Source organism: Myodes glareolus, chromosome 7 (assembly GCF_982192425.1).
Source record: "Myodes glareolus chromosome 7, mMyoGla1.1, whole genome shotgun sequence".
Classification (NCBI taxonomy): domain Eukaryota; kingdom Metazoa; phylum Chordata; class Mammalia; order Rodentia; family Cricetidae; genus Myodes; species Myodes glareolus.
In genome coordinates, this window is record NC_142032.1 from 21197509 (window position 1) to 21216893 (window position 19385).

A 19385-nucleotide genomic window follows, 5' to 3' on the forward strand; every position below is an offset into this window, starting at 1 on the left:
TAGTTTCATTTCTTCTTTCTGTTTTGGCCGTTTTCTCTACTGAGCCTGACATCTGTGGCACTGAACTTTGCATGGATTGTAGACATGACCGACATGTCTCTCAGGCCTCATCTAAGTGGCCAGTGAAATTGTTCAGGACAGAAGGCTCTGTCATGGGTGTCTAGGCCTTGCTGGCTAGGACCCACCCTGGGATTTTCTCTGACAGACCCCAGGACACACCTCCCTCCTCATCTCCTGAATTTTCCATCGGAGTTTCCCACTCCTGAACTTTTCACATTAGCTTCTTGATAATCAATTCAGTTTTCGTTCACTCTTCTGCCCTCCCTTCCTCCTCTCAGCCCCTCCCTGTTTCTGTCAATGCTTTCGTGATCGGCTCCAATTCTGACTCATCCTCCCTGCCCTTCACTCACCCTGCCTACTCACCTGCCACACCCTCTAGCCTTCCTCCATTTCTTTTCTATCTGTGTCCTCTTCTTCCACACCATCCGAGGTAGGTCCTCACCTTCCCACATTTCCTACATTTGTCTGACCTGTGCTTCTCTGCAAAATGGGTAACTAACTCCCAAAGTCCTTCTTAGCCCCAAACTTGTGACCCTGTGAGCATGAGAGGTCAATTGTGACATGCGTCTTTGTCTTTCTCTAACCACTGTGTTCTTCCCTGGCTCTCAAGAAAAACTTCTAATGTATTCAGAAGGGTGACAGAGCTGACTCCAGAAGGCTGGTTCCAACTGCCAATTACCATCCTTGGCTCCCGAAGAGTGAGGTGTGTCCCAGGGATAAAAACAAAAGCTAAGGAGATGCAGGGCTGATAACGCACGCTTGTCGCCCATTCTTTAAGATCTTCTTAGTCTCATAAACATATCTCCTGCAGTGTTTATGAGACACAGATTTGAGGTGATCCTCCCTTAGCCAGGGTGGCATTCCTGAGGCTATCTTCCTCATGAGCACCCATCAGACCATTCCTGATGAGTAGATTTTGAGAGTACAATCTTTTTTATCTTAGGAGTTTTACCTGGCACTATTATAAATCAATTCTGTATTTCCCACCACCCTATAAAACGACTCTTTGTCTTTGGTCTTATCAAGGTCTCAGAAAATGGTTTATCTGATTTTATGTGAAGGACCCAGGCTTTCTGCTTATTAAGTGGGGTGTTCAAGTCCGTGGCTAATCCTAGATCCTGCCTCTGAACTCAGGGAATTTCCAGGCTCCTGCCCTCTGCAGACAGAGCCTCATCAATGGAACCTATACACCTGTTCCACAAGTGTCACAGACGCCACAGTGCCTCTCTCAGACACCTGCGACTCTGGAATTATGACTCTACCTTGGGGACTCCTGATTTTTGTGTTTTCCCCCCTTTTAATTCTGACAAAATCCATATAACATAAACTCTGCCATCTGAACCATTTTTGTGTGTACAGTTCAGTAGCATGGGATGCATTCATAACCTTGTGTAACTGCCATCACCGTTCATGCCCAAGACTCTTATTGCAAAACTAGAACTTGGTGCTCATTAAACAGTAGGCTCCCACTGCCCTCCCAGCCCCCAGAAATCAGTCTTCTCTATGTCTCCTCTAGGAACCTCAAATAACTGGAACCACGCTGTATTTGTCTATTTGTGCCGGCTTACTTCACTTAGTTTAATGGTCATGTGTGGGGAGGTGGCACTACACTCCTTTAGGGGTGGCCTAGCTTATTTCTATTTGCTGTGTCGGATGTTGATGCTCAAAGTCTCAGGAATGGACTTAATCTTCTCATTCCATAGCCTTGCTGGGTTTCCTAGGTCCCCAGGGACTGAGGACCCTAGGGGCCAACTCTATTGCTGATAGGGGGCAAGAGAATGACATCTGTCATTCCAGAAATGTAGTCCAAAGGGTTTGGAATTCCAGCCCTCCTCTCAAAGGTCCCTCTGAGAGAGTGGAAGCATCTGAAATGGCACTAGAAGCTGTCTTCTAGGTCCCACACACCCTCTAAGCTCACCAGCACCATTGTGATGCAGCAGCCTCTGCGCTAACTGATGTGGGGTCTCAGGGATGTCTGGCCACTGCAAAAACTTCTTTTGGGGCACATCATGCCATCTCTTGACCATGTGTTGAGCGTCTTTACTACTGGCACATTTTCTGTCCCTGGGTTTCCATTCACCAGTGTGTTAGCCACTTCTCTCATCATTGTGACAGAAATACCTCACAGAACAACCTAAATGAGGAGGGGTTTCATTTTGTTCACAATCTAATCATGGCCAGGAGGGCATGGTTGGTCAACAGCATTGGGAACCAGCATTGTGTGGCTTGGTTACATCTTGGAAGACCAGAGAGCAGAGAGTTTGGGATAGAACCAAAAATGGATATTACCTTTCAGGTCTACCGAGAGATACCCACTTCTCCTCACTAGTTCCACAGCCTTCCAAGACATCATCAAACACAGAAGCCTACGGGGATATTTAACATTTAAAGCATGATAGTGAGAATAGGCTTGTCTTTCTTTCTCCCTTCCTCCCTTCCCAAATCTTATTCCACAGTTGAAAGGCATTTACTTCCCAAAGATGCCCTCCTCCAAGCCCCTCCCCCTCCCCCTGGCCCATCCCATTCTATCTGACTTTGCTTTACCTCCTTGCCAAAACAGTGCGCTGGCAGCTACTCCTGCAGCCTTTGAGTCCACGCTGGTATTCTCACAGCTCTGCCATGACTACGGACTAGGCCTTGAAAATGTTATTTCCCTTGGACCCGCATGTGTAGATTTTGAGAGCACAATCAAAGCCTAGTTCAAAAGCAAAGGAGCCTGCGTAAGAACTCTGGGTGTCCCCTTGCTGGTCTTCACTTCTCTGTTGATCACTTCCCTGATGAAGAAACCTTAGTAACCCAGGAGCAGCTCTGCCTCCATGATGATCTTCTTTAGACTTCACTCCTTCTCACAGTGCAGGCAGGGTGCATGCATCCAGGCTTCTGAGCTTCCTTGGACGTAAAGCCACACACACTGAAGAGCGCACATGTAGTTTAACACTGCTATCACCGGCCTTAGTAACTTCAAGGAGAGGCCTTGTTGTTGTTTTACACTGGATACTGAGAATTATAGAGCCAGTGTTGGTCAAGGTGTCTATGCTGCAGCATGCCTGCTTGTCTATGTTGAGACATAGTGTCTACGGAGAAGCACTGAGGCCCACCTACCCAGGACATAAGGGACATTCCTCAAGCCTCTTTATGTCTTAAATAGGACAATTGAGACCAGAAAGGCAAAGTCACCTGTGCAAGCTAGTGCCAGTAAAGCCAATGATAACCCTCACACTCCATGTTGCCTGTGGACGGAGGCAAAGAAGGCCACACATCACCCCTTTGCTCCATCTCCCTCCCTGAGGTATTTATTGGCCAATAAACTTCCTAGTCTAGTCAGTGTTCTATACATATCCTCGATAACTATTTTAAAAAGCTAAAAGGGATGGGCTGGAGTGTTGGCTCAGTGTTTAAGATCACTTGATCTGAAGGACCAGGGTTCAATTCCCAGAATCCATATAGAGCCTCATCATCTCCTTGGAAACCAGGGATGCATGCAGTGCTCAGACATGCAGATAGACACACAGGTAAAACTCTCATACACAGAAAACAGTAAAAATAAAAATAAAACAATTAAAAGTTAAAAGGGAGCCCACTCACTTGTCAGACACCTCCACAAAGCCCTGTAGACTCAGGTATGACTCGGGTTGTTGCGTATTTTCAAGCCCCAACTTGAATCACTGACTCATGTGTGAGTGGTACCACACTGGTGTGTTTTACAGTGACCGGGCCTACAGTGGTTCCCATTGTCTGAGGGTAAGTTATAATTACAAAGAGTATAGCCGGCCTTCCCTGCAGGCCAAGCATCCATCACCAATGTGATATAATTTAGGAGGCAGCCTGGGAAAGCATCTGCTGCATTAGACAGAGAATTCACTTTGATTGGAATAGGCGGACCTGTGTCTGGGTGCCGGCTCAGTACTAATTAGCTTAATCTTGGAGGAGGGCACTGAATCCATTTTACCTTGGTTCTTTCATCTGGAAAACGGAAGTAATACTATATACTAATAATATACACATATACTAAGGGCATTGTAACAGTGACTATGTCAAATCAACAGCGGGAATACCCATTCCCCCTAAAAACACCCTGGTTTTAACTTCCCGGATACCCCGAGTTGTGTCCCTAGAGAGTTCCACACAGGATGAACTGTCTTGGGGTTGTGGTTCAGAATCACATCACTAAGGGACCTGGCTGTTCCCTGACACCAGCACCAGTTAGGAGTCATTGCTCTGACAACAAGCTTGGACCCAGAAGTGGACGTGATCCTTCTGCCTCCAGCACAGAGATCATTAAGTTGAATGAATGGGACACTGTTCTGGACACAGAGATAGGAGGTGGAGGCACGCCCACATGAGCCCACATGAGCTGGGTTCCCCATGTGGGAGGCTATGCCCAGGTGTCAGAGCAGAAGACGAAGAACAGATGCTTAGACACAGTGCTTTCCTGGATCCCCTCACGTGCTTTAAACCAACGGTTCTCAACCTCTGGGTCGAGACCACTTAGGGTGTTGAACAACCCTTTCACAGATATCACCTAAACCCATCGGAAATCACAGATATTTACACTGTGATTCATGACAGTAGCAAAAGTACAGTCATGAGGTAACAACAAAAAAAATTTTTTTTGTTTAGGGGTCACCACAACATAAGGAACTGTATTAAAGGGCCATAGCATAGGAAGGCTGAGAAAAACTGCTCCAAACTCTATCTGGAAGCTATACCTGTTAGTGCCAACCTTTAATCCTATGTACTCAAGAGTCTGAGGCAGAAAAGCCACAGGTTCAAGGCCATTCTAGGCAACTTAGAGAAATCCTGTTTCAAAATAAAAAGTAAAGGGAGGGACTGGAGATATAGTTTAGTGATAGAGTACTTACCTAGCATGAAAGAGGCCCTGAACTTCATCCCCACTACTGAAAACAAGAATAAAAACAAAAACTGTACTTGGTTCAGGTGTAAAGATATGTAGCAGGAGGAATAAATTTTTTAAAGACAGATATATATATATATATGTATATGTATATATGGATATATGTCACTAGACAAATCAGGAGACAAGAAATATTTTTTGGTGATAGATTCAAACATGAGAAATACACTTTCTTTTTAAAATTATTTTTTGCATGAGTTTTGCCTCCATGTATGTCTGTTCATAATGTGCAACTGTGCACATGCCTAGTGCCCAAGGAGACCAGAAGAGGCTGTCAGGTTCCTTGGAACTGGTGCTACAGATATTTAGAAGCCTCCATGTAGGTGTTAGGAATGGAACCTGGGTCCTGTAGAAGAAGAACCAGTGCTCTTAACCATGGAATCAGCTCTCCAGTCCTGGTAAATACCTTTTCAAAACAGAAGTGGAAAACCAAGCATGATGCCACACACCTGTAACTCCAAGACTAGACAAGATGAAGCAGGTAGAGAGTTCAAGGTCATCATGACCTTACATAGTCAATTCCAGGCCAGCTTGGGCTATATGAAGTCTTGTCTCAACAAAACAAAACAGAGCAACCAAAATACAGGGAAGAAAATGGAAAGCAGAATCCTAAATTCTGAGAAAGCTAATTTCTCTATATATGTATGTGTGTGATTTGTAAGGTTTTATTATTTTTTATTTATTAATTAATCAATTTTTCTCCAGCCTGATCGCAGCTTCCCCTCCCTAAGGCTTTTATTCTTAAGCGATCATTAACTGTACAAAGTAACGAGGGGACTTCTGGCTTTACAGCACATCCACATTCAAAGATCTCAGTTGCCATGCCAACCCCAAATGGCTGGGCCTATGTGTTGAGTGCTGTATTTTAGGGTGAATGTTGTTGCTTATAAAATGATGGTAGCACTACTGGGGGTGAGCTCAGTGGGAGAGCCTGCCCAGCAATACAAGGCCCTGTAGTAGATCCCTCCTAACACAGTCACACACAGTTTCTCACACACATGCACGTGCGCGCACATACACACACACTAAAACAAAAGCTATTCATTTAAAATTTTAAAAGTATTGAAGAAAATAATGTGTTTTAAAACTGTTACTGACTACTCTGCGTCTGGATGGTGACAGTGGTTGTATGATCTTGTGAGTTTACTAAGCATTGCTATATAAATGGTGAAATTTGGACTGTGTGTGTTTCTCTACAATCAAAAGCTTGTTTGGGCCAGCGAGACAGTGTGTAAAGGAGCCTGTCAAGCTGAGGTCCGTTCCCTGGGCAGCATGGAAGGAGAGACCTGATTCCCAAAGTTGTATTCTGATCTCCACATGGTACCATGGAGCACATACACATTCGTGTGTGTGCATACACATAAACAAATCAATGTAATTTTAAAAATTGATAATATAGACTATTTAAGGGGCCATGGTCATAGTTTTATTTGACCAATGAGATACTGCTTCAAGGTTTTTCTTGAAATGTATTCTTTTGTGTTGTCCTGTATGACTGAGTGTGTGAGTACGTGTGTGTGTGTGTGTGTGTGTGTGTGTGTGTGTGTGCGCACAGGTGTGTGGACGCTAGAGACCGAGACCCACACATAGTGTCTTCTTCAGTTGCGCTCGACTTTATTTTGTAAGACAGGTTTCTCACCCTGGAACTTGAAGGTTCAGCTAGACTGATTGGCTTGCAAACTCCAGGACCCTCCTGCTTCTCCTCCCCACTGCTAGGATTGCAGGCACACCCACAGGTGCTGGGAGAATACACTCAGGTCCTCGTGCTTGTTTGTAAAGCAATAGCTTTAAGGAGTGAACCTTTTCAGCAACCCTAAAAAGGTATTCTTGATACACATTTCTAGATGCTTTTTTAAAGAATTGCAAGGTTTCTTTTCAATCCTCTACCTCCCCCCCCCCCGTCCACCCCAAAACATATAAGATGTTCCTGAGTGTCTTTGTTTTTAACTCAGAGCCCAGAAAGAAAAGTCTAACTGAGTCAAAAGTTTTCAGGACATAGGAAAAATTATTCTCTAAAATTTCTCTTTATTTTTCACAATATTTTGGGATTCAGCTGCAGGAATGGGCGCCTAGTCAAGCAGGAGGCAGACTGTGGAGTACAGTGCAGTCACAGACAGTATCCTCTTTCTCCAGCTGAGTCAATTAAACTTGTTTATGTTAGCATGCATCACCATGTACAGCAATGGCTTTCAGTATGAGATTTTTCATGCATGCACACATAACATGTAATTTCTTTTTATCACTAGTTACCATAAATATCTTTGCTAACATATAGTAATCATATAGAACAACAGAGTACATTCTGAGGTGTTCACAGATGTAGCTAATGTACCTTGATCATATGAGGGGTTAATATCACTGCTTCATTTCTCATTAAGTTAGTTTTTGTTAAAAAAAAAAAAAGACACACTCAAACTCTTTAAACATGTTCACTGCCTAGAAAAACATTTCCAGAATTTTTATGAAGGCAGTTTCGAAAGACTTCTTGGCTACTGGCTTTTTACAAAAAGTTCCTAACTGTTGTTGCTGTTGTTGCTGTCTGTATGTTTGTTTTGAGGTGATGATTTTTGCTGGTTGTAGAGAGGCTGGGCATACCACTTCATTGTACACCACCTGTAGAAACAGTGTGTATGTGAGAATTCTGTAATATGTGTGGCTCACTCAGGGACCTACCTCTCTGTGGACACAGGCACCTCCTATAACTGTTTGGTTTTCATAACCTGCCTTTTTAGAGACTCATAGAGAACCTTTCTCTTTACCTGCTTCCATGCAGCATAGATGGTGAGAGCCAAGAGCAGCAGGGTCCCTGCACACTCAGAGGGCAGGAAAAACTGTAGCCCTTTGGGCACCAAGGGCTTCTAGGCACTGAAATCAGGAAGAGGAAGGACCATGGCAATTGCTGTGGTCATGTCAAGTGACAAATCTTCCAAGAACATTTTGAAGTCAGGATAGCACAGGTTTTTGGTCAGCCCATCTGTCTCGACGTGGGGAGTCCCCAGTCAATCTGTGCCTGACATGGGAAATGGAACCAGGATTTTAAATAAGATAGTGGATATTTGTAGAATCTTCCCTGTTCTTGGTTGTGCCAAATCCAGCCCAACTTCTGTTTATAACCTGGCTCAGCAGTACAGGCAGGTCATCTGCCAGCAGAAAATGTTTGCAGATGTCTGCAGGAAAATGGAGACAGGGCAGGAAGCTGAAAACACCTGTGATCGGCTTCCCATGGTTAGTGGCTGTTAGCTGTGAGTGTGAGTTAGCTGTTGTGTCAGGTGTACATGGGCTCTTTGCTCCAGACTCTGCAGGGCCTTTCTGCCTAGGCATGGAATAATGGTGCTGTTCTTCTTCCAGCCTGCTCAGGCAGCACCAACACGTCCCAGGCCTGCAGAGCCCCATGAGGGTCCCTTCTATCAAACCAACACCACCCTGTCTCCTTCCCTCTCACTGATATATGTCCCTTCCTCTTTTCTTTCTGCCCCTAACTAACGCCCAAGATGCCATAAATACTCATGCTTCCTACCAGCAAAATGTTTGACCTTGGAAGCCAATAACAGGGCAGGGATGGGGACATAGTGTCCCCAGTATGACTGCTGGGCAGGTAGGGGGTCTGGGTGCCATCTCCAAGGACAGAAGGGAAGCTGGCCATAGAGGGCCATGGTAAAGGTGGTCATCTTCCCAGAAGAGGGCCCAAGTTGAAATAAATCACTGTGTCATTCAGACAGGGCAAAGTTCATGAACCTTGTAATCACAATTCACTTGTCATATAGTGACAAGACTATATGAGTTCCTCAACTTCTCGGACCAAATGTTCTAATCTCTATAAATGGGGAGCCATAATACTCTTCACCCCACTGCAGACATAAAAATGGTTAAGAATGTTCTTGTCACTAAAGAAGGTGAGTTAGTAACAGGTGCTACCCCAGGTGAGGTTGTGACACATGCAATACCTGGTGCATGCATCGTCCGCAGCAGATGCCAAGGGTTTACTTCTGTTCTGGTTCTTTCTCAAAGGCTCTCCGCTGGCCTGGAGTAGGCTGGTCTTTCAGAACTGTCTTGCTGGGTCTGTGCTTCAGTTATGGCTCTGGGCTGTGGCCCAGGAAGGAAGAGGTGCCTTGTTCCCATAGGATAGTGTATATCCCAGCAGAAGACCTGAACCGAGTGGGAAAGATCAGGAAGAAGGTTTGGTCAAAAGAAGTAAAGCAGTTGTCCACTAAGCTAACCCTGGTACCACATCTCCCTAGAACTTAATTCTCTCCCTGCGGCAAGACGAGGCTGGCCCAGATTATACCTGAGGTCTCTGTCACTTCTAAATTTCTGTGACTTCAGAGACAAAATGAGGAGCCTGGTTATCAAAGCTAGACAGTCTGAAGCAGCACCGTACTCTTTCTGGTTCTCAGTGAGTGGGATGAGGCCACTCACTCAACCCTAGGAGGTTACTCTGGCTACCCTGCCCTGGAAGGAACTGTCAAAATATCTTGCCAATTACACGGCATTGTTCAGAAGGAAGCAACTGTGGGTGCTGAATTCGCAAACCTAAATATAACACCAATGATGCCACAGGAAGGCCAAGCTGGAGGAGGTAGACAGGGGAAGTTGAGGCCAGACAAAGAGTATGGAGGAAGGAGGCCAGCCATCTGAGGGGAAAGGAGCTAGACATCAAGGGGAGAGCGAGGAAAGAGGCCTTTGGAGGATGTCGGTGGCAAATAACAGAACAATCAGTAGCATCTGTTTCAGAATGCTGGGTCAGGAGACGGTGATGTCACATTTAAGAAAAGTTATCCAAGAGGAAGATGTGTAGGACTTAGAGAAGCTTTGACTTCTTTCTGTTTCTTTACTCTGATTTTGCAGAGACCAGAGGAGTTGGGAAAGCGTGAAGTGGGGAGGGATCCCTGTCCTGCCTTATAGAAGACAGTCTTTGTCTTCAGCTTAACTCGGGGTCTCAAGCTTAGGTGACTCCTTGAATTGTGGAATACATAAGGCACAGACAGCAAATCATGACATCACACTTTAAGGAGTAGTCTGGAAAAAGAAGTAAATCAAGGTAAAAAAAAAAATTCAAACTAAATACAAAAAAGAATATGAAGAACTAAATATTGGAAATTTAAATGCGGGGCTGGGAGATGGCTAGTCAGTTAAAACACATGTGTGCAAGGGTAAGGAACAGAGTTCAAATCTTCAGAAACCATGTAACTAGCCAGTGGGCACCGAGACTCACCTGCGGTTCGGTTCCAGACTTGGAAGGCAACAACAGTATGCCCAGAGCAAACTAATTAGCAAAGGCAGCCATATGGATGAGCTCTGCATTTGAGGGACTCTCCTCAGTGAGCGAAGTGGAAGAGAGACGGATGACTCCTTCCACATGCACCAGCACACATGTGCACATGAGTAACACACATGCATCCCAGGGAGGAGGGAGTGAGAAAAAATTTAAATGAAGACAGGACAGAGTTATTGTTGATGATTTTTTTGTCTCAGACTCCAAGATGACACACTCAGCAAAGAAGATTTTTTGTTGTTGTTTTGTTTTTCGTTTTTTATTTTGCCTTGACAGAACTAAAACCCATGGCCTTGTGTTTCCTATGCTCTACCACAGAGCTGCCTCCCCAGTCTGTTTTTCTGAGACATCATCTCACTACATGTCCCAGACTGACCCAGAACTGTGGTCCTCCTGCCTCAGTCTCCCTGGGGTCAGCGGTTAGTAACTGCAATGCCACGCTAGGTGGGCAGCAATGTCCGATATGAAAGCTGTCAGCCTGAGTTTCCAGCGGGGGAGCTCACATCGTTCCTGTGTCTTCAGGTTGTTCACCATTCTGGAATCAGACTCAGCAGAGATGGTCTCACCGAGCTCCCGGCCACCAAGTCCGCCACCCGCACTGTCTCCATTCTCCCCACTTAATCTTGGCACACCCCAAGAATGGACCCTGAGTACTTCCTGCTGTCTGGGACTATGAAGGCTGTGGCACCCGCCCTTCCTTTAGCTAGTGAGCCTCACTTTTGACAGCAAACCTCTTGTAGCAGCCTTGTCCCTTGCTACTCCGAGCTTCCCACCAAGCCCCAAAGGTCCCACAGGATCCTACTTCTGAACCTTTGTACTTCCTGTTCCTCTCCCGCGCCTGGCATTTCCCAGTCTGTTCACATGATGGGCGTTGGTGACACAGAGAACCCAGAAGCTTCAGCCTGAAGATCCAAGGACACCAGATTACAAGCTCCATTTTCTTCCTTTCCAGGGGCTTCGTGGAAGTTTAGCTTTTTCTAAATTAAATACATATTACAATTTAATTAAGAAGATAAAAAAGTGGGCATTGGCTATAGCTCAGCAAAGCACACGCCTAGCGTGGGTGAGGCCCCGAGTCCAATCCCTGGCACTGAAAAATGGAAGTCCTCTTTAAGGAATCTGGAGTCAGAAATATTAAACCATGGAAACTCTCAAAAGGGGTTGAAGGGGGCTGTTTCAAAACAAAGGAACCAAGGGCAGAAACATGGTTCAGCAGGTAAATTTACTTGCTATCAAGCCTGTTCCTGGGACCCAAAAGGTGGAAGGAAGAAACAGACATGTCAAAAATCAAATAGACCCATGGATGTGTGTTAAAATAATTCTAATTTAAAATATAAGTTTAAAATAGAAGCACTTTTAAAGATACATTTGTAGTAAGAAGCAGTAAAGAGATTGGGTGTATTCTTTACACACACACACACACACACACAGAGAGAGAGAGAGAGAGAGAGAGAGAGAGAGAGAGAGAGAGAGAGGATGAGGATAACAGAGAAAATATTACTCCAAATTAATCCTAGAAACAAGTAGCTGGAGACACCAGGCCACCATTTGTATGAGCAGAGAGGTCCTAGAGGTGCCTGAGATGACAGCTTCTACAGGAGATCAGGGTGTGCTCCAACAGTGATCAGCCAAGATGAAAATGTCGAGCTAGGTTCAACGGAAACCAGGGAGCTACTGCAAGCTCATGAGGAAGGGGTTAGCGAGTTGAAGTTTGAGACTCAGAAACAGGAGCACTGACGGCGTCACAGCACAGAGTAGAGGGCCTCCCAGCCTGGTACAGCATTTTCCAGGTAGGAAGCATGAGCGGCAGGCTTGGACCCAGACCAGCTCAGGAGGCAAGGCTAAACTTACAGCCCCTGAAGCATGAAATGCAGGAACTGGATCCAAGGCTGAGAGACCGATGAAAGGGGAAGAATATTCGCAGGGCTTGCTTTTCTTTGAGGCTCTGCTAATCCAAAGAGAGCCCACAAAGGGATTTTCTCTGATCTGGTTGCTTTGCATTTGGTCTTTTCTGGGGAGAGAAGTTGGGGAAATGCCAAGATGCTATGTCCCCTTGTCTCCCAGTGAGTGCAGAGGGAGCTGAAAGAAAAACCAAGACACTTCACACATTACACACACATAGACACAAACACGCACAAACACTCAAACACACACAAACATAAGCACAAACACGCACACGCAAACACACACCTACATACCTTTAATTTTTTTTGGCTAGGCTTTTGAAAATATGTTGTGGCAAGTACAATCATTTTTGAACCATCTTCTGTATTTAATAAAAGACAACGGAGCATGAATCTTGTCAAATGTGAGCTTTCTTGGACTCCTGCTTAGTGGCTGGCCACACCGCACTATGGCTGTTTTCCCCAAGACCCCTCATCTTGGTGCTCCATAAACCATCCTTCCAGAATTTGTCCCACCCTTGAATACGTAGAAATGTTCTGAAGATCACCTGTGGCCCTCCCTGGTGTGTTCTCACAGACCAGCTCTCCAGGGCTGGAGGGATTGGGGTACACAAAGCTCTCCTACCCTGATAATGCTGTCTGAGGTTCTCAGCCTCAGCCATACACCACACACTGGAAACACTTGAGGGCTGATGACTCTTAATTCCGTGGTCTGGAGTGAGGCCAAGGTAAAAAAATAAATAAATAAAAAACAACAACAACAACAAAAATGAACAAACAAACAAGAAACAACTCTGGGTGATTCTACCCCCAGGCCTAATTAAGGCCGCTTCTTTAGCAAAGCCTGTCTTCTGAGAAGAAGTTGTAATGAGATTGATTGCCCACATACTCATTGGGGAAGACAAAAGGATGTGGGATAGTGATGTGTCTGTGGTTTGTGAGGTTGGCATTGCTACTGTGCTACCTAGAGGGCGTGGACTATCTCTGCTGGTGTGCTGTGCTGAGCCCAGGTGCAGGGACACCCAGCAGGTGGGAACCACCTCTGCTGGTGTGCTGTGCTGAGCCCAGGTGCAGGGACACCCAGCAGGTGGGAACCACCTCTGCTGGTGTGCTGTGCTGAGCCCAGGTGCAGGGACACCCAGCAGGTGTGAATCACCTCTGCTGGTGTGCTGTGCCGAGCCCAGGTGCAGGGACACCCAGCAGGTGGGAACCACCTCTGCTGGTGTGCTGTGCCGAGCCCAGGTGCAGGGACACCCAGCAGGTGGGAACCACCTCTGCTGGTGTGCTGTGCCGAGCCCAGGTGCAGGGACACCCAGCAGGTGGGAACCACCTCTGCTGGTGTGCTGTGCCGAGCCCAGGTGCAGGGGCACCCAGCAGGTGGGAACCACCTCTGCTGGTGTGCTGTGCCGAGCCCAGGTGCAGGGACACCCAGCAGGTGGGAACCACCTCTGCTGGTGTGCTGTGCTGAGCCCAGGTGCAGGGACACCCAGCAGGTGTGAATCACCTCTGCTGGTGTGCTGTGCTGAGCCCAGGTGCAGGGACACCCAGCAGGTGGGAAGCAGCCCTGCTTGTGTGCTGTGCTGAGCCCAGGTACAGGGACACCCAGCAGGTGGGAGCCAGCCCTGCTGGTGTACTTGTTGAGTGGAGATAAAGGAAGAAGGCAGGCCACCGACAGCCACATCTCTCCCTTTCCGCTCTCCTCCCATGTTGAAGGTAGATGGTATGGCATACTGTTGACTGAAACAGAAGGCTGGGCCTTTTGTTTGTTGGGCGATGAGGTATCACTTCACTCCAGTTAGAATAGCCACTATCAAATGACATAGGATTACAAGGGTGTGGCAGAACGGGAGCTGTTACACACATACGGTGGGAATATACTTTAGTGGTTTATGTTATAGAAAGCAGTGGGGACATCCCCTCCAAAACTAAAGAAATAGAACTACTATTTGATGACCCCACTATTTGAGGTGCGGAAGGAAATGGAGTAAGTTTGTCAAAGAGACGGCTATATTCCCATGTTTACTGCAGCACCAGCCACGGGAGCAAAGAAATGAAAACAGCCAATGAATAGAAAAACAAAACGTGAATACACATAAATGGTGAGATATTACTCAGTCGTTAAAAACATGAGATGGGAAGGAGGTGGGAAAAGAGGGATGGGAAAGATTGACTGATAAAATAAGTTGCAGGGTTTTTTATCCCCCTTTTTGTTAAAAATAGATTTTTTTATACAATATATTCTATTATAGTCTCCCCACCCACAACTCCTCCCAGATCCTCCCCACCCACCCAAATCCACACCTTTTGTTGCCTAGGGAACAGGTTCTAGCAATGCAGGTGTCAAAGGGAAATCCACAGAGTTTCCTGTGACTTTTCTATCTGAGGGGGCAAGGGAAAAGACACACACACTCTTTTGATGACTTCCTTCTTTTATTTTTCTGCTGTATTCTCTTCTCTACAGCTTATATACCCCCAACAAAGTCTTCCAGGCAGTCTAGGAACTACACTATGGTTGCATTTTATTTTTCAAGTGAATGATTATAACGAATACAGGTATTCGAAACGTATTTTCATCTCCCTTACACGACTAAAACAAAATCATCCCAAGAACTCGCATCCATCTGCATCTAAGAAGCCTGTTACAGATTAACAGAGTGAGAGCAAGAAGGGGGTGCTTTTCTCTGCAGTCTTTTACTGGCGGGCTGCATATTGAAGTTGCAAAGGAAGACTCAATCACTTTATTACTTATCTAGAGAGGTAATCTTATAGAGAATCTTAAAGGGACCACAAACCTAGACTTTCATACATGAAAAACAATCAGTCAGCTCTACTTTAAATCTTTAGGGTGCCTACCCACTCATCAATAGTTTCTCATATCAGGAGATTGAGGGCAGAAATGGGTACAAGGAATTAATCATCGCCTTTGAGCTCAATTAATCTAAGCAAGAAAGACATGTCAGCTAATGATAATTGGGTTGCTTTGTTCTTATTCCCTGACCTGAAAGGGTTTCTCACTCAACTGTGTGCCTTTCTAAAACTTTAGATGTCTTCTTGTTTATTTTGTTTTTTTTTTTTCACCTCAAAGCTATTTAACAAAACATCTTAGTCTAACTTCAGGTTATTTTCGGAGCTTTGTTTCAGCCATGATGCACTCCAAAACCTGTGAACACATCTCCCAACATTAAGATTAAAAGAATTTAAGCTAGCTGGGCTACTGGGACTCAGCTATTTTCCCTAATCATTAACCTAAGCCACAGTCTATGTGACTACTCAATAGAAACTCATGTGTTCTAGCTGTGTGACATTTCCTTGTTTTATTTTTAATCATCAATACTCTATTTGAACTAACATTATTATTATCATCAATTAGAACAGTTTAGGAAGAAGTCATCTTCATAATGATCCACAGGTAAGAATGCCCAGTAAAACAGGATGTTCCCTGGGATAAACACTCTACCTCACATTCACACCACACCAGATCCTAGAGAAAAATGGCAGCGCACACAGGTGAAAGCACAGCAGAAGCAAGAGACACGCAGGAGACTGAGATCTCAGGGCCTTGGTGAGCGGGGATTCACCCATCAGGCATTGGCCTCTTAGGGGGCCGTCCCCCTGAGGTCAGCTGCCATCTGCTGCTCCTCTGTCATGGCCAGCTGCACATACCCTTCCCTCTCTCTTGCGGGAAACGGGCGTCTAAGAAAAAGGAAGAAGAAATAAAATAAAATAAAAATCAACAAAGGCAAAACAAGCAAATAGAAAAAAGAAAGAACCAAAGAAAAAGCAGAGAAAGAAACATACACAGACAGGATGTCACACACGTTTGCACATACAGAAATCCCATAAAACACAAAGTCAGAAACTGTAATAAATAAGCAAAAAGTCTTTAAGGTACAGAAATGCCCAGACAAATTTTATGTTGGCCATCTACTGCTGGGTGTGGGGTCAGCCCTGTAGTGTGGTTAATCACAGTTTGATAGCACCAGTAAGTTCTGATATTCTAGGAGAAAGGAAATTCTGTTTATAGCCTAGTGAAATGACAGCTGTTTGAGATCTGTAATGTTCATCCTAATGTGAGCCCTACACAATGTGTGCATGTGTTGAAATGCTACATGGACCCCATAAATATGTTCAACCTTATGTGTCAATTGAAATAAAAATACAACTGATTAAAAAATTTAACATGTTTATAGGCCATAATCTATATACATAAATATATTAAGAGTAAATATAAGGTCACAGTTGGCCTCAGTTTTATAAACTAGATGCTTCTGTGCATTAGCTATGAAAGCCTCAATGGGATGTTACTAGCAGAGATTGGGATTAAGAGGGGCCATGCTTGGTATTGTTTCCATAGGACTTCCCACAGCATCATTTATATAGACACATGTACTACACGGATCTGCTCTTACAGAACTGCATAGATGCTTCTTTCCTGCTCCCCCTTTTCCAGCCTCCAAGCTTATAGATACCGCTGATCTTTTACCGTCTCCACAACTTTCCCTTTCCCACAATGCTATGTGCACAGCTAGAATCAGATAACACACAAACTTTCTCCATTGGCTTTTCTTCACTTGTTGTATGTTTTAATTTAAAATAATCAGAGGTCACACTCCATCACAAAATCAGGGCCAGAACTCAAGGCAGGAACCCAGAAGCAGGAACTAAATCAGAAGTCATGGAGAATTCCTTCTTAGTGGCTTGCTCCTTGTGGCTTGCTCATCCTGCTTTCTTCTAGTACCCAGGACTATCTACCACAGTGATTTGGGCCCTCCCACATCAATTATCAATCCATAAAATACCCCCCCCAGGCTTGCCCACAGGCCAATGTGGTGGGGACGTTTTCTGAGGTCCCTTTTCCCAGATGACTCTAGCTTGCTTCATGTTGTCATAAATCCATTTGGCTCACTAGGCAAGTACTCTGCTATTGAGTTACATTCCCACACCTGGAATTCTCTATCCAGTGAGAGGTATGAACCATTGTATATCCAAAGCCCTATTACCAAGTGGCACCCTCAGCTTCAGTCATTCAAGTCACAGTGCTCAACATCAGTATTTCTGCTGGTGACCTCTAGAATACCTACTAAGAATGACAAAGCTGCCCTGGGGGTGGAGTAGACTCCAGATAGGAGCAGCACCTTTTGTTCATGAAGGTAAAAATTGTATTGCAAAAATCGGCCTCGGTGTTAATATTTTGTTTGTGATTTTTTTTTATAGACAGCTTCAAAAGATGGTCCATGATATTAAGAACAATGAAGGTGGAATAATGGACAAAATAAAAAAGTAAGTTGGTCTCTATTATTTATATGAAAGAAGGCGGTCTGTGCTGAGTGAAGTCTCTGTTATTTATATGAAAGAAGGCAGTCTGTGCTGAGTGAAGGACAAAGCTTTCTGTCATTGAGTGAGGACCATGTCGCCTCTCACCGTTTTACTAGGACCAGGAAGCCGTGGTGGTTAGTCCACATCCTGGAAACAGGAAAATGAGTGAACTAGAACTTGGGGATCTGTAATTTTCCATCTCTGTGAAGAGGTGTGCTGGGCCCGCCCAAGGCACCTAGCAGGAAAACTACTTGGACGACCACTGAGCTGAGGCCCAAGGATGATCCTGGAGAAGCCAGCAAGAACTCAAGGAGACGCAACCTGGCTTCTCTTGTTCAGCCTTGTCTAGGTGCTGCCGAGGCAAGCAAGCCTTGCTTTTTTGTGACGTCATATAGCTGGTCTACATTCTGATTTCTGCTCTTTTAATTATTATCTTAAAATCACGCTTCATGAACTCTGGAAGAAGCAAAGCCAGAATCCTGGGTTTTCATGTACACTGAAACCCCTTACATTAAATAAAGAAAAGACAACAGAAGTTAGGCTGGGTGCCCTGGCACATGACTGAAATCTCAACTGTTGGAGAATTTAAATCAGTCTTAAAGAGCTTGCAGGGTCCTAGCATATGTAAGACCCTGGATTCAATCTCCAAATACACACACACACACACACACACACACACACACACACACCCCACTACCACCACCACAACCACACACATCCCGTAGAAATTGTACCTGCTTCTTACATTTACCACTTAAAATCTAAGTCAAGATGCAAAGAGAAATAGCATTTTGTTTTGTCTTTTGAGATAGGGTTTCACTGTGTAGTCCTGGGTGGCTTTGACTTGCTGTATAGACACAGCTGGCCTCAAACTCACAGAGAGATACCTGGTTTTGCCTCCTTAGTGAGTGCTAGGATTAAAGGCATGCGCTATCACTATATGCTTTGTGTTTAGTCTTTAAATTTACTTTTTTATTAATGTAATACAGATCCACCATGGGAAAAAAAGTCAAAGAATTTGAAACTTACCAAGAATCCTCACTTCCTCATAGTCTCCCCCTAACCCATTCTCCCAGAACAGGCATCGTCCTGGGTGAGTCGTCATGCATGCATGCCTGTGTGTGCTTTCACAGGCGTGCGTACCCTAGTACTACACGTGCCACCCCCGACATTTTTGTCTTGAGTAGCACCATGTTTCACATACCATTTTCCCTGCTTGTGGTGTTGGTTTTACCACAGACCTCTTTATTAGTATGTAAAAATAGACAGTATTTGTTTTGTAAGGTTTGGCTAGTAGTCTATTGTAGCAACAGTATAATTAAAGAAACGGACTATCTACGGGTGGGTGTGTTAAAGGGGAGGGTGTTGGTTCTAACTGGTACTGGAGTGATGGTTTCATATCAGTCAAAATTCCCTAACTATTCCTTTCCATGTAGCTGCCACTCCAGAGAGGCTGCCTTCAGACTTCACGTGCTCCATTGATCTAAATTCCTGAAGTAATATTTCTAAGTGGAAGTTAAAGTTTTATCACCATTATCAAATTATTCTCCTCCAATTTTGTGCCAACAGCAGCATGGGGCAGTTTGTTTCCCTGTGTCTGTAGAGCACCGTATTCATTCTTGTTTATTTTGGGTGGGGTTTCTAGACTCCTCCACACACACAGGGATTGGCAGGTTGTGACCGTGGTCCTCCGCAAGGGGAAGGGGTCCTCTCGTAGAGGAGGACAGTGTACCTGCAGGCTTTGTCCAGGGGCTGGCAGAAGTGTGAGGTCATTTCTGTTTATCCTTTCTGCTAGTTGCTGTCAGAGTCGCTACCAACTGTGGGCTGCCCCAGATTTGCCAGGTTTGCAACTCCATTGTTCTCGATGGAGTGAGGTTTACCTCCCACGCTCAGTCATACGCCAGCAGCCATGGGACAG

General features: G+C 45.0%; 1 protein-coding gene across 1 annotated transcript in view; it reads left to right on the plus strand.

The window, feature by feature from the left end:
• Blnk (B cell linker) overlaps positions 1–19385 on the plus strand; it is a 65405-nt gene that overhangs the window by 3624 nt on the left and 42396 nt on the right. Inside the window, exon 2 of the mRNA XM_087907891.1 lies at positions 17366–17431. Within this exon, the coding sequence (XP_087764017.1) occupies positions 17366–17431 (66 nt within the window). The remainder of the gene's footprint in view (positions 1–17365; positions 17432–19385) is intronic.